The sequence below is a fragment of the Cervus elaphus genome, chromosome X, assembly GCF_910594005.1.
Source record: "Cervus elaphus chromosome X, mCerEla1.1, whole genome shotgun sequence".
In the NCBI taxonomy this organism is placed as follows: domain Eukaryota; kingdom Metazoa; phylum Chordata; class Mammalia; order Artiodactyla; family Cervidae; genus Cervus; species Cervus elaphus.
Genome location: NC_057848.1, coordinates 73,591,899 through 73,606,721, shown reverse-complemented (window position 1 = coordinate 73,606,721; position 14,823 = coordinate 73,591,899). Strand labels below are relative to the sequence as shown.

At 43.3% G+C, this 14,823-nt stretch overlaps 1 protein-coding gene across 5 annotated transcripts in view; it reads left to right on the top strand.

The window, feature by feature from the left end:
- LOC122689843 (melanoma-associated antigen 10-like) overlaps positions 1–1,794 on the top strand; it is a 335,391-nt gene extending 333,597 nt beyond the window's left edge. For all 5 annotated transcript variants that reach the window (XM_043896612.1, XM_043896609.1, XM_043896613.1 and 2 more), the window contains 2 exons: positions 37–129; positions 473–1,794. In XM_043896612.1, coding sequence (XP_043752547.1) covers positions 493–1,278 — 786 coding nt within the window. In that variant the 5' untranslated portion in view covers positions 37–129; positions 473–492 and the 3' untranslated portion in view covers positions 1,279–1,794. The remainder of the gene's footprint in view (positions 1–36; positions 130–472) is intronic.
- The last annotated feature ends 13,029 nt before the right edge of the window (positions 1,795–14,823 follow it).

Below are 14,823 nucleotides of genomic sequence, written 5' to 3'. Positions count from 1 at the left end.
TACAGCCCTTAGATATCACCTCCTTTTCTCTCACAGGAGCTCCAGGAACCAGTTGGTGAAGGCAGAGGTCTGAAGCCTGTGTCCTGAGTTCAGAGAGCAGAGGAGGTCCAGGCAGTATCAGGAGTCAAGGTGAGAGGGTGACCTGAAGTGAACCAGAGTATCCCAGAACAGAGGGGGGCCCCAGAAGACCCCAATTCCTCCCACTTTCTTGGACCCAGAAATCTCGGGCTGTGCTGACCGCACCCTGGGGAGCCACCTCCCTTCCTCCTTCGGGTAGCCAGGGGACTGGCCTCCCAGGAGGAGCTCTCCTGTGAGGTCGGAGAGAACCCCTCAAGGTGAGAGCTGTAAGTGGCCTGTGTCGTACCATCCAGGATGCATTTCTTAGCCCAGGTTGCTCACAACTCCTCTCTCCCAGAGGCCCTTGGTCCCCATCTGTACCTCTGCCTCACTTCCGTGTCTTGTTTCACCTCAGGCATTGTGCTCGTGGTTGAGATGAGTGAGCTCAGCAAACCCGAGGAAGACCTTCAGGACCCCGGCGAGGCCCAGGGCCCTGTTGAGGTGCCGCTCTTGGAGGCTGAGGTGGGGGAGGCTGCATCCCACTTGACCTCCAATGCCCTAGCATCCTCCTCCGCTACTGTGGAGGCCTTGCCCCAAGAAATTCTGGATGGGATGATGGCTAACCTGCTGAAGTTCCTGCTCTTCAAGTATCGAGCCAAGAAGATGACCTCCCAGGCGGAAATGCTGTATAAGGTCCTCAGCGATAAGCAGGAATACTTCCCTGTGGTCTTCAGGGAAGTCTCAGAGTGTCTGCAGCTGGTCTTTGGAGTGGATGTGAAGGAGGTGGACCCAGCGGAGCACATCTACATCTTGGTCCCCACCCTGGGCCTCACCTGTGATAAGATGCTGAGCGACGGGGTGGGCCTGCCCAAGGCCGGCTTCCTGTTGCTGGTCCTCAGCGTGATCATGCAGTGTGGAGACCCGGCCCCTGAGGAGGCGGTCTGGGGAGCACTCAGCAGGATGGGTGTGTATGTTGCGAGGGAGCACTGTGTCTTTGGAGAGCCCAGGGAGCTGCTGACCCAAGTATGGGTGCAGGAGGGTTACCTGGAATACCAGCAGGTGCCTGACAGCCACCCTGCTTGCTATGAGTTCCTGTGGGGTCCCCGGGCCTATGTGGAGACCAGCAAGTGGCAAGTCATGGCATTTATGCTCAGGGTCAATCAAAGAGCTTTGAGGGCCTTCCCATTCCTGTCTGCAGAGGATGAGAGGGAGGAGGAATAGGGGGCCTGAGCCAGAGCAGCAGCCAGGTTGTTCCTTTCCTCTGTGATTGAAGAGGGAGTAGTCATCCTTCTCAGAAGAGAGGGCCCCGGGCCAGTTGGGGGAACCAGTGTGTAACATCTTTTGGTTCCTGTTCTCTATGATGACATGGGGATTCATCTCTGTTTTCTTTAAAAATTTTTCAAAGTTTGGTTTCAGAGAAGGCTGAAGAAACTTCAACATCTTAGCTTTGTGAATGATATTGATCCGAGTGTATTTGTGGTTACCCGGTTCAAAAACAAGAGTTTTGCTGTTTTGTAAAGGAGATTGGGAAGTCTTCCATTTTGTTTTGTAGTCCTGAACATAATACAATGGAATAGTAATTAGAACTGTTTTGAAACCTTGTATTTACATAGAAATAATATTGAATGAAGAAGAATTAGATAATAAAAGGAATCATAGTGAATTCATGCTTATGTCCTTCTTGTCTGTCATTCACAATAACTAAATGATCTCAGTTAATTGAATTTTCCTGGGTTATTAAAGAAAGTAGCAGACAATCTGAGAGCCCTGCTCACTGGCTCAGTTATTCCAAAGACGTTTATAGATTCTCTGCTCCGTGATAGGCCGTGTTAGCAGTGGGAACACTAGGAGAAGCAGGACACCCCCACACTTACAGCAATGGTCCAGGAGTCGCAGTCACATGAGGTTTGTCTTGGGACTGAGGGGAATCTCTGAAATGGATCATTGCTGTGAGGTGTCCTTTTGCTTCTTGGATAAACCCCAGAGAGATCTCTTTCTAGGGCAGGCAGGAAGGGGTCCTGGCTCTTGTCCCAGCTGTTGACCACAGGGATGAAATAGGTGTGTTCTGTCCACCATCTGCTAGGAATCCTAGAGAAATGTGAATCTTGCTCTTTGATATATGCCCAGTATTCCCTGTGCTAGCCCTCTTGTCTCTGCCTTGGGAAGCTGATTAACAAGTACATTGAAATAACAGATTCTTTGGTCATCTGGAATTTTTTATTTTCACTTGTGAGCATGGTGTAGATTTCATTTGGATGAAATGAGTGAAGAGAAGCTGCAAAAGTGGACAGGACCTGCTGTGTGACTAGAATCCTGGGATCTTTGAGTGAGCTGTGCCCAGCTGGAGACACTGCTCTCCACCCCGAAACACACACAGACACTGAAATTGATATACATTTTCCGGGAGAAAAACACAGAACAGCAATTCTGAGTGGTTTTTTATTCCATTTCTAATTAAGCTCCCAATTCTCTGAGGTGTCCTGAAAAGAAAACAGTTTCCAGAAGGGAGAGGGACAGAGTCTGAGATCCGCATAGCATGAGAAATAAGTACTAGCCAGTAAAGATGCAACATCTGCCAGCATCCCTGGGTTCGGGTGGGTTCAGAAGTGTGGAGGCAGCAGAGACCCAGGTTAAGGCTGTGCCTGGCAGCAAAAGGCAGGAGCGACTTCCGGGCCTAAGGAGGTGGTGAGGTCACTGCAGTGGGGGTGTGGATGGGTGCAGGGGGCTAAAGGGGCAGCTATCCATGCTGAGTGCCAGAGAAAAACGGGAACAGGTGATGTGATTCTGGTCACATATATGGCAGCTGTCAGATAGTCAGTGGATGCTTGGAAAAGGGAGAATTTCAAGACCCATATGACCTGCTCAGACTCTCCTCCCCAAAACAAAGGCGATTTTTAACTGCTGCTCTTTGCGGAGCATCTGCTAGGCAGTGTGGAATTGGAGAGATGTCAGGTGTTCAGGCACCTCTTGTCTTCCTCTCTCCCTGCACACATGGGGACACGACCCTGCCAGGCCTCTTCACTTAGGAAGGGTCATGTGTTAACCCGGGGTCAGTGAGTTTTGAGAAGAAGCATTTTTGTCAACGACCATTTGTTCTGAAGGGACACGGGCACCTGGGGGTTAATCCCCAAATCAGGACAACACACAGACGCAGACCACCTCTTCCAGAGACTAAAATCCCTCACCTCTGACCCTTGAGAGAGGCTGCCCCACAGGGAACTGGCTGCAGGAAATCCACCCACCCCCACCAAAGACCCACAGCCAGCCCCCGCCCCCCACGAGCTTCTCTGTCTGCCCCCTCTGGGCTGTGCTCAGTCTCCATCAGGAGGGCAGCAGCCAGCTGCCAAAGGCCCCTGTTGGGGTTGGGGACATCCTCCTCATGGGGCCCAGCTGCGAGGCCACCCACCCCTGCTGCCCACAGCACCCCCTCTCCCCCAGAACCTGGCCTTGGGTTTTGTCCTGCTTCCCCCCCAACCCTCCATCCCCCACTGAGAGTGGATTAGGCCCTGGTCCTGATGACCTCATGTGTGTAACTTTATTTGAAAATCCCAGAGCAGCATCCCCTTCAACAGTGCTTCAGGTGGAGCCAGCAGGACTTGATGCAGCCCCTGGGCACGTCTCCTCGTGGGAGGTCAGTAGTAGTCATTGCCATGGAAATGCAGGGCACATCTCTAAGCTCCTGAGGTGTATCAGATTGTTCATTCCCTTTGGAATCCCCACGGAGGGTCTTGGAGGAAACTGAGGGTCTTGTTTATGTGACTGTGAGGTCCTGGTTTTGAGCCTGAGTTTGAGAGGCAGAGGGGTGTCTGGTCAGCAACCGGCAAAGCTAGCTAGGACTTTGGTGAGCCCAGTCGTGCTGTTTGAGCAGAGGACAAGCTCTAGCAGATGCCTGGGAGGATGCTCCCCCAGGCACCAGAGGCCCCACACTCCAGTGAGGATTCAGAAAGGAGCCAGGCAGGAGAGGAATCTGTGGCCCAGGGGTGCAGGCTGTAAAGAAGGTCAACAGCCCCAGAGACATGGAAGCAACAAGCCCCTGGAGATCCCATCAGACCTTCCTGGGCCTGGCCAGGAGACGGAGCGGGGAGCAGATGCCGCTGCAGGTGAGCAGATGCCGCTGCAGGTGAGCTGCTGACCTGGCCTCCAGTAGGCCATCTGTGCTCAGATGTCCTGAACACAGCCCCAGGGGGCACTCCAGGATGTATATGTGACAGCTGTCATGGCAGGTACTCCTCATGTGCCTTATGGGATGTGATTGTTAGGTGTGGTTGGGTTCTTGCTCTGGGTACATAAGAACCTCAGGCCTTTGATTGGGAGGAGGCCCAAACTGTCCCCCATCCCCATCGACTTATCTGGAGGTCATTTCCAGGATTCAGCATCTTCTGCAGCAGCCTCTGTGTGGACACACACCACCCTGTTCCCAAGCTGATCTTTCCCAGGGCATCACAGATTGCACAGGCACCTCCCTTGGGTTAAGGATTCTCAGTGAGTGTTCTGCTCCTCTGAGAAGTCCCTGTGTTTCATCATGGCTTCCCTGGAGGCTCAGTGTTAAAGAATCCGCCTGCAATGCGGGAGATGCAAGTTCAATCCCTGGGTGGGAAGATGCTCTAGAGGAGGAAAAGGTATCCCACTCCACTATTCTTGCCTGGGAAATCCCATGGACAGAGGAGATGGGGGCGGGGGTGTGTGTGTGCCACAGTCCATGGTGTCGCAAAGAGTCAGACACGACTGATTGACTGAGCACTCACATGTACACACAGCTAAAAGTTTGCTCTGGACCCTTGTATCCTTGTCAAGACATTGACCCCGGCCTGGATCTTGACAGACTTCTGTAGCAAATCATACTGTCAGACCTCTTAAAGTGGTTTTTGAGCAAGTACGGGGTTCCAGGTTGACACCTGGCCTCGGTTGGTGGCTTTTGCCATATCCAGGCAAAACATCTATGAGGTTGGACTAGGGCAGTGTTTGTGGGACTTGAGAAAAAAAGTGGATCCAGATATGTTTCTGTGGTGGAAGAGGCCCGGTGAGTATATTATATGGGATTGGAGGTTAAGGGAGAGGAAAAGTTGAAGCTAATTTAGCAAGGGGTGTTTCACACTTATAGGTTCCGTGTGCTTGTGTTTGGTTTCCTTTCTATTTCCTTTTTTAACTACTCAGCATGTTTGCCCAATGTTTCCTTGTCTTTTTATTTTGAAAATAGACTTTATTTTCACCTTTTCCTTTGTAACCCTTTTAGTCCTTCTAACCCTTTATGATTTGAAAAAAAAATTGTGAAAATAGTATAAATCGCTTATGCCCCTCACCCAGTCTCCCCTATTCCTAATATCTTACAGTAATATGATATATTTATTAAAATTAATGAGGAAGTATTGATGCATTATTGATTATCAAATAAAGCCCATATTTTACTCAGATTTCTATAGATTTTACCCATTCCCGGATCCTGGCAAGGAAAATACCCTGATATTTACTTGTAATGTCTCCTTGGGTTCCTCTTAGCTTTAATATTTCTTTGTTTTGGATGATCTTGACAGTTTTGAGGAGTACTCAGTAGATGTTTTGTACCATGTCCCTTGACTGGTATTTGTCTGATATTTTACTCGTGACTAGCCTGGGATTACAAGTTTGGGGGAGGAATTTTACAGATATAAAATCCTATTCTCATCACATTGTATCAAGTGTTTATACTAATAGCATAATTGATCACTGATGATGCTCTCATTGATCATGTGGCTGAGGTAGTGCTTGTCATGTGTATGCGATAAAGTGATTCTTTTATGCCCCCTTTCTATCCTGTCCTCTTTGGAAGAAAGTCACGATGAGCAGTCCATGCCTCAGGGGTGGGGAGTTATGATTGCCTTTCTACAAGTGGGAATGTCTGCATAAACTGGAATTTTTCTGTGTGGAACACTTGCCTATGCTTGTTTGTGTAATTAAGAAATTATTTCTGTTTCTCAGTATGGAATCATGGTATCTTTATTACACGTTGGGTTACAATCCAACTTTATATATTTTTATTTTCAAATTGTTCTCAGATTGGCCATTGGGAACTCTTCCTGTCACTCCCTTTGTATATACCTTTATCATATGCCTGGAAATGTTGCTTCCTCTTTTGAAAGTTTTTTGAGCACTTCTTTTTCTTTTATTTTTATTTTCACACCATACAAGATACTCCAGGCTCATTTTCCATATTTCCTTTCCCAATTCTAGAATCATCATTTTTTCCATGGAGCCCTTGTTTCTTTTATTGTTGAATGGTATTGACAAAACTAGATCTGTGCCCTAAGTGTGCTCATTGGTACTGAAGGGTCATTGCTTCTGGGCACCCGTTGGTTGACAGGGCAAAGAATTGTATGTGTACTTCTTAACCTGTGTTTATTTATATATCTAGAAATATTTTAGATGGTAATGATTTCATGGGTATGACACCAATAACCTGGCAGAAAAAGGAAAAACATAGATAAATTGGATCTCATAAAAAAAAAAAAGTCTGTGCATGAAAGAACACAATCAAGGAAGCTACCATATGATCCAGCAATTCCACTTCTGAGTGTATATTCAAAAGGAAATGAAAATTGGATATCGAAAAGATATCTACACTCCTACATTTATCGCAGCATTGTTCAGAATAGCCAAAATATGGATACAACCTAAGTGTCCATCAGTGGATGAATGGATAAAGAAGATGCAACATATTCAGGATAGAGCCATATGAGAGAAGGAAATCCTGCCATTTGCAACAACTTGGAAGAAGCTTGAAGGCATTATGCTAAATAAAATGAGACAGAAAAAGATAAGTACTGTTTGTTATTATTTACATGTGGAATCTTAAAAGGACAAACCAGGACTTCCCTGGCAGTCCAGTGGCTAAGACTCTGCAGTTCCAAAGCAGGGAGCATGGATTTGATCCCTGGTTAGGGACCTAAGATCCCACACTGTTGTGCTATTATTGTATTATCTAACTACTTGGTCATCTAGGCGGATCCATTCAAGGGAAGTACACAACAGAGGAAACTAAATACCCCCCAGTCTGTGTGAGAGGACCAGAAGGAGAGTTTCCTGGTAGCCAGAGTGAGGGCAGATAGTGGGAAAGAGCAAATATGAGCAAGGGATCCCAGCAAGTTGTATGAACTCTTGAGTTCAACCTGAGCTGTGCATGCAGGAATCTCACCAGAGACAGAATATCAAAAGCGAGGAAAACTGAACCATTGCCCTAGGGGCAGGCTGGGCCCTGCGTGATTCACAAATGCTGTGGATCTAAATATCACTGCATCAACCACAGCAAAATGCACATTTATTTCAAGCACATGGGAAACATTCAACAAGATAGAATCCTATATCCTCAAAACAAACTAAAAAAATATAATTGATGCAGAGTATGTTCTCTGACAAGAAAAGAACCAAACTAGAAGTCAAACAATATGGAAGGAGAAGAAAATTCTCAAAACACTTGGAAATTAAGCAACCATCCACAGGTAAAAGAGAGATTCCCAAGGAAATAGAAACTACACTGGAATGAATGAAAATGAAAGGGCAATGTAGTGGAATTTATGGGATGCATCCAAATCAGTGTTAAGAGGGAAAATTATAGCATTTAATGTTTAGATCAAGAAAGAAGAACAACCTCAATCAATAATCTATGCTTCCACGTTAACTTAGAAAAAGAAAACTATACCCAAAGCAATCTGCAAACAAACAAACCAAAAATAGAAGATAAAAAATTGAAATCAAAAATAAAGAAAAAAATCATGGTACAAAAACTGGTTCATTGAAAAGATCAACAAAATTGATAAAACTCTAGCTAGATAAACAAAATCTAAAAAAGAGAAGACAAATGACTAATATCAGAAATGAAATACTATCACTACAACTCTACAAGCCCTACACTAAAGATGTTGGAAGGATAAAAAGGAAACACTAAGAACAAATCTATGTATAGTACATAAATTCAAAAATTTAAGTGGAATTTTAAAATTCCTCAAAATCCAGAAACTACCCAACTCACCCCTGAGGAAATGTATAACCGTTATAGTACTACAACTATTAGAGAATGGATATCACATTTTAAAATTTTCTAAAATGAAAATCTTTAGAAAATCAGAAATATCAAAAAACTCAAACAGAAATTGTCAGAACCAACTTTATCAGAACTCTGAAGAATTGTCAAAGGTTAGCAGCAACTAAGCTACCAAGATTGTGAGCTCCTCTGGGTCTGGGTTACTGGTTTTGCTCTGTGGTCCTAGTGTCCACCATGGGCCTTGGCACTCAGTGAGAGATCAGAAAGTGTTCGCTAAATAATGTCTTACTCATGACTCCTGCAATCTGGTTGGATCAACTCTATTTGGCCCCCAATACATGTAACAGGTCAACATGACCATAAACACAAACGGGAGCAGTGACACAAGTACACCTCTGCAAACATCTGTGGAGAGGTGCCTGACACACACACAGCCAACAGAGACAGAACTGTTTGAGCCCATGGGTAGCTTTAAAAAATCCCATTTTTTTTTTCATGAAAATCTGATCACTGCTGTGAAAGAACAAAGTGGTGGCAAGAAAGAGTTTCTCATAGAATGACAAGCTGAGCCCATGTCCTCCAAGTGCTGGGAGAACAGAAGTGGCATTTAGGAGGAAATGACCAACCAGGCACATTAGGAAGGCTATTTAGGTTTGGAGGAGTACAATATTCTGATGATTTCCAGAAGTATAAAACCCAGTCCTTTCCTAAAATATCCTCTGGCACATTCAAGACACAGAGATCTTTGACTCTTCTAACAACGTAAACATTCTGGGCCTTCCCTGATAGTGTATGTGTTAAATGTCAGTACACAAGAAACAAGTGCCCGCACAGTCTGAATTCCAGGCCTGGCCTTCCTGTCACTATTACACAAAAGTGAGTGTATGAAATGAGTATTTACTAATTCTGTTTCACTTTTGCTTAAGTCCAAAGGACCTGAGACTGTGTTTGGTTAGCAAATCCACCCTTCTAGCAACAGAGAGGTCAAGACAGTAAGCTGATAGATATCTAAGCACAAAAATAGGCCCATGACCAAAATTCAGATGCAAATGCTATATATTTTCACCCTGCTTATTTAACTTATATGCAGAGTACATCATGAGAAACGCTGGGCTGGATGAAGCACAAGCTGGAATCAAGATTGCTGGGAGAAATATCAATAACCTCAGATATGCAGATGACACCACCCTTATGGCAGAATGTGAAGAACTAAAGAGCCTCGTGATGAAAGTGAAAGAGGAGAGTGAAAAAGTTGGCTTAAAACTCAACATTCAGAAAACTAAGATCATGGCATCTGATCCCATCATTTCATGGCAAATATATGGGGAAACAGTGGCTGATTTTATTTTTCTGGGCTCCAAAATCACTGCAGATGGTGATTGCAGCCATGAAATTAAAAGATGCGTACTCTTTGTAAGGAAAGTTATGACCAACCTAAACAGCATATTAAAAAGCAGAGACATTACTTTATCATCAAAGGTTCATCTAGTCAAGGCTATGGTTTTTCCAGTTGTCATGTATGGATGTGAGAATTGGTCTATAAAGAAAGCTGAGCACCGAAGAATTGATGCTTTTGAACTGTGGCGTTGGAGAAGCCTCTTGAGAGGTCCTTGGACTGCAAGGAGATCCACCTAGTCCATCCTCAAAGAGATCAGTCCTGGGTGTTCATTGGAAGGACTGATTTTGAAGCTGAACCTCCAATACTTTGGCCACCTGATGCAAAAAGCTGACTCATTTGAAAAGACCCTGATGCTAGGAAAGATTGAATGCGGGAGGAGACGGGGTTGACAGAGGATGAGATGGTTGAATGGCATCACTGATTCAATGGACATGGGTTTGGGTAGACTCTGGCAATTGGTGATGGACAGGGAGGCCTGGCGTGCTGTGTTTCATGGGGTTGCAAAGAGTTGGACATGACTGAGCAACTGAACTGAACTGAACTGAATGGAAATCTACTGAGTTTTCATCCCATATATAACTCTACTGACAAACCCACATCTTTAACAAACACTGATGATACAATTGCTGGATACACACTACTAGGCTGGTGAGTCATGTCACTGAGAATGATATGGCAGGTTCTGAAAAAGAGATGCATTTAAACTGAGAACATCAAAACTGGGCTGGAGGTTTTTATGATTTTAATACAGTCTAAAATGTTTAGAAGTACAAAGGGATCTGATTTTCAAAATTTGAAATGATGGTTTTCAAAACAAAATGAGGATTTTATTTTCATGGTCAGCTATTTCACCTATGGAACTATAAGTCCACTCAAGTTATCTAAAGCTTGAAAAGAAGTACTCCCAAGGCAGCCTTAATTTTGTTTAAAGCATCAGAAATTTGTTATACAGATGAACAGCTGGCTGGACCAGTGCCCTTGCAGGAATTCTGAAAGTAACAAGTGCAATGCTTATAGCAAGCGGCAGGACAGGACAGTGAGAATCACGCGACTTCAGATGTGAACTAGAACCTCTGGGAGCTACCATGCATTAACACGACAGAGGAAGTGGAGGCCTGTGGTCAAGGTCTGTCAGAAAGAAAACTTCTTCAACAAACCAAGGCTGTGACATTCTTATCCCCATAGTTACCTGGAAAGGTGACCTCCAGGGGGGCTCTTCATCTTTTTTTTTTTATACTTAATCTATGTTTATTTTGATCTAATTCTCATAATCAATTTCTATATACCATGACATTTATTTGTGAGCTTCTATTTTTTTCCAATCGATTTTTTTAATTTTTTTTCCATTTATTTTTATTAGTTGGAGGCTAATTACTTTACAGTATTTTAGTGGTTCTTGCCATACGTTGACATGAATCAGCCATGGATTTACATGTGTTCCCCATCCCTTTTTTTTTAAATCTTTTTCTCCCTCCTCTTCACTATCTGTTTCAAACAAACAGTAATCTCCACTCCTGACCACTAAGTAAGACAAAATATGTACTTATTTCTTGGAAGAAATATGAGACAGTTGGGGGCATATTTATGAAATGCCCCCCAAAGACACATAAATTGTCCATCAAAGGCATCAGTGGGGAGGAGGAAACAGGAGATGAGGAGGCCTCACTCTGGGCTAAGCTACATGGTTTGTGAAGGCCATGGAGGGGACCTGGTCGCTGCTGGGTTCATCTGGCATTTTCTTCCTTCTTCACAGGAAACTGTACATGTATGCACCAGATCAAGCCTGAAGCAACCAGTTCTGTTACCAAGATGGCCCAGAAGACTGAAAACTATCATCATGTTACAGTTCAGCACTTTGGGACCTCAGACAAGGTCAAAGTGGAGCGGAAGCTTCAGTGTTATCTGAATGGGTCCAAATTGCTACGGCAAAGCTAATTGGGATAATTAGGGACCAGGAGTCAGTGTCATCACCTTCTGCTTCACTTTATACTGTGTAGACACAGGCCATAACACAGGCCATAAGGCATTTGAAAGAGTTTTTTTTTTTTTTAATCACACATTATCATGAGGAGGAAATGGGCAAATAACATAAAAAAGAAAAGAAAAGAAATGAAAAAAGCACAATCACAAAAACTCTACCACCACACTCTGGCTGTTTCTACTCATAGGCTAGGACAGACGGAGTTAGGCAGACATGATCCATATTTAGCACTGTTAGGCTTCTGGTCAACAAGGAGTCCCCCAGTTGCTTACTGAAATTTGAGAAGAAGTGTACTGACCACAAGATACAAAGCACAAACTATATGGATGGTCTTTACCTGGCATTTTCCTTGCAAAGACATATTGTGTCTTAAGCACAGGGGCTGTCTAGAGAGCTGAAATGTTCAGAGAACTCAAGAAGTTTGAAGATGGAATCTATCATTTTGATGACTATTTTATCAGAGAAAAGAGACCCAGCATGTGCATTTCTGATGCTACAAGAACTTTACTGTCACTGCAAGAAAACATATACATATTTTCAAGTTATATTAGAATTTTCAAATGCTGAGGTGTCTTTTGGATGACATCATGTGATGTCTTTAGGTATCTTCTGGACTTATCCATTGTGAGGTTACAGGAAACCTTGACTTGTTGAAAATTAGTTGCTATCACTAAACATAACAGTGAGAAATTTTGCCCATGTTTTCAGAAATATCTGAAACCTTCACCCATGAAGATGCAGAATGAATGACTTGGGCCTTATATCCTTGAACAGAAGCACTGTAATTTGTTACGTTTATTTTGAAGAAGGCACCAGGCCCAGAGGCCTGGGCCCAGGCCTGAGGAAATAAATGCAATTCAACATAAAGTAAGAATAAGCAGGAACGAACCAAAGTCACAGCATTACATCAGACCGAGGTGGAGACCATGAAAGCAATGCTTCAGATAAGCTCAGAGACTTGCTGGAAAGTCACACAGACTTGATGTCATGTGGTCATTTGGTAAACACTGAGATTTCCAGGACTGAACATTTTACCCTCATTATCGGCTCTAAAATCAACCATGGCTTCAACTGTATTCAATCATACCTTCAAGAACTTTTGTTCACGTGGCCACTGAAGTCAGTTTTCATCATGAGCAGTTGTACATTGATTTTTATTGTTTGAAAGATGCTGCCAATTTTTACGTGACATGTGCCATTAACACATTAAAAAAGGAAGAAAATGTTTTAAAAAATCTCCTATTCCTTTATAAATTGTTATTGAAATGAAACTTAGAAATAGATAATATTTTCTGAAGTTCTATCTGCTAATAATAAGTAGAAAAACTCTTATATTTATGTTTGTGATTTCTGATAGGGGTCCTGCCTCCAGCCTGGGTCCGTGTATGTACCATGGACACTGATGCTGACAGCTGGCTTTTAAAATCCCACCACCTATAATCCCAGGGAGTTGGTCTTTTATTTCAGATATTTGACAACAAAGTGAGGCTTGTCACTGATTCTGCTGTACAGAACTGATGTGGAAACAAATGTGTCTCACCAGCATGGAAGGTGTCATTGAACAGCAATGATGCGATGGTCTGTATGCACATAGATATGGAACTGGGAGTATGTCACCTACAGAACATGTTAAGAGCTCAGATGCTCACCAATAATGTGAATAACACAGCAAAATTATTATATCATCAATAGGTTTGCCAAGGGTATTTCAAAGATACTTATTCTTACACTTGGCAACTCTTAGAAATATTTAAAAGCCCAATGACTCAAGAGATTGGAAAATGGGCTTTCAATAAAGTGCTTCCAAATCTAAAGATAGGTTTTGGAACTCGTCATTGTCTACAAAATAAGCCACACATCAATTCTTTCCTTTCCTCCCCAGCTTGTAAAAAGAAATATCTGATTCCAAGCTATCAATGACATACACCCCGGCATTATTGTACTGGAAGTTTTATGACGAGGCACGGGTAGTGTAATCCCAGCCTTCAAGAACTTGATATAATGAGGGTGAAATGAATCAGAAACTAAAGTCAACAACATTCAGAGGAACTTCTTTCAAGGATAACCAACTCATAAGGTGGTTATCAAAGACCATATCCAGTTCTTCCAAAATGTAATGTTTACATGAGCAAAGGAAAGACCCATGATGACCGCAGTGGGCATATACCCCCAGTTAAAGAACAAAACATCAGTATGACACCATTTTGAAATGGATAGACCTGATCGCTTGCCAACTGACTACCACTTAAAGTATCTCAACAACTTTATGTTTCCACAACCAGGAGGCAGAAGATGCTTTCCAAGAGTTCACTGAATCCTGAAGCATGCATTTTTATACTATAGGAATAAACCAACATTTCTTATTGGCAAAAAAAAAAAGGATAGGTCTCTCTAAACTAGCAAAGGCCCCTTTAAAAACAGACAGATTGGCACAGCTTACTTGTGACTTGATAGAAATTGGCACACAGTGTCTGCACAAGAGACTGTTGGCATGACTGACACGCCAGCAGACAGTGGGTCACACATAATTCCAGCTTGAATCTTTGTCTCTTGACTTGAGCAGCACATGAAATGAAACTCTTTAGAACTCATGGATTTTTTCATGCCATAATGCTAAATTCAATATTTGGGAGATTACATTTGATTACATCCAGGTATATGAAGCAAATTTTGAATATTGCTTCCTGAAATTGGCTTGCTGATTTTAGGAAATTACTTCTCAGGTGAAAGGCCAAAACCAGATTTAAATGATGGTAAGAATCAGGTGAGGGAAAGGATTCCAACTGATTTCCTACTGATTCTGAATACCATCCTGTTGACGTTAGGGACCTTGTGATATTACTTGTATGGTTACATAAGCTGCAGTAATCAAGACACAATACAAGACATAAAAAGTCTGAAGATATTATGAGTAATCTGCAAAATAATTAATAATTATTCAATATTCTAACAAATTCAAAGTGGGTCAGGCTGAAATGGATCATCCCATTAGAATGCCATTGCCAAGAGTAAGTGCTACGTCCTTTGCTAAGTGGAGCAGGCATAGCCGCTGCATTTCACAATTACTCATTCATTTTTTTTTTCTGTGATAGGGTGAAACACACCAACTCTGTGTGGCTATCGAGCTCTGCTTTTCCAAGACCATCATCTGACTTTGCTCTGAAGGGTCCTGTCTGAGCTCTGGTGACTCTGAAACCACCCACACACTGGGCATTGGATTTGGAGGGTAGTTTAGAGCTTTTTTGAAACTGAAGAGGCAGGGTGAGAAAGTAACTGTCTTAAGGTATCCCCATCTTTGTGTTTAATAAATCGCTAACTATCCTTACATGAAAATGGAATCAGTGCTCTCAGAATGGCAGCGTGGGGTGGGGG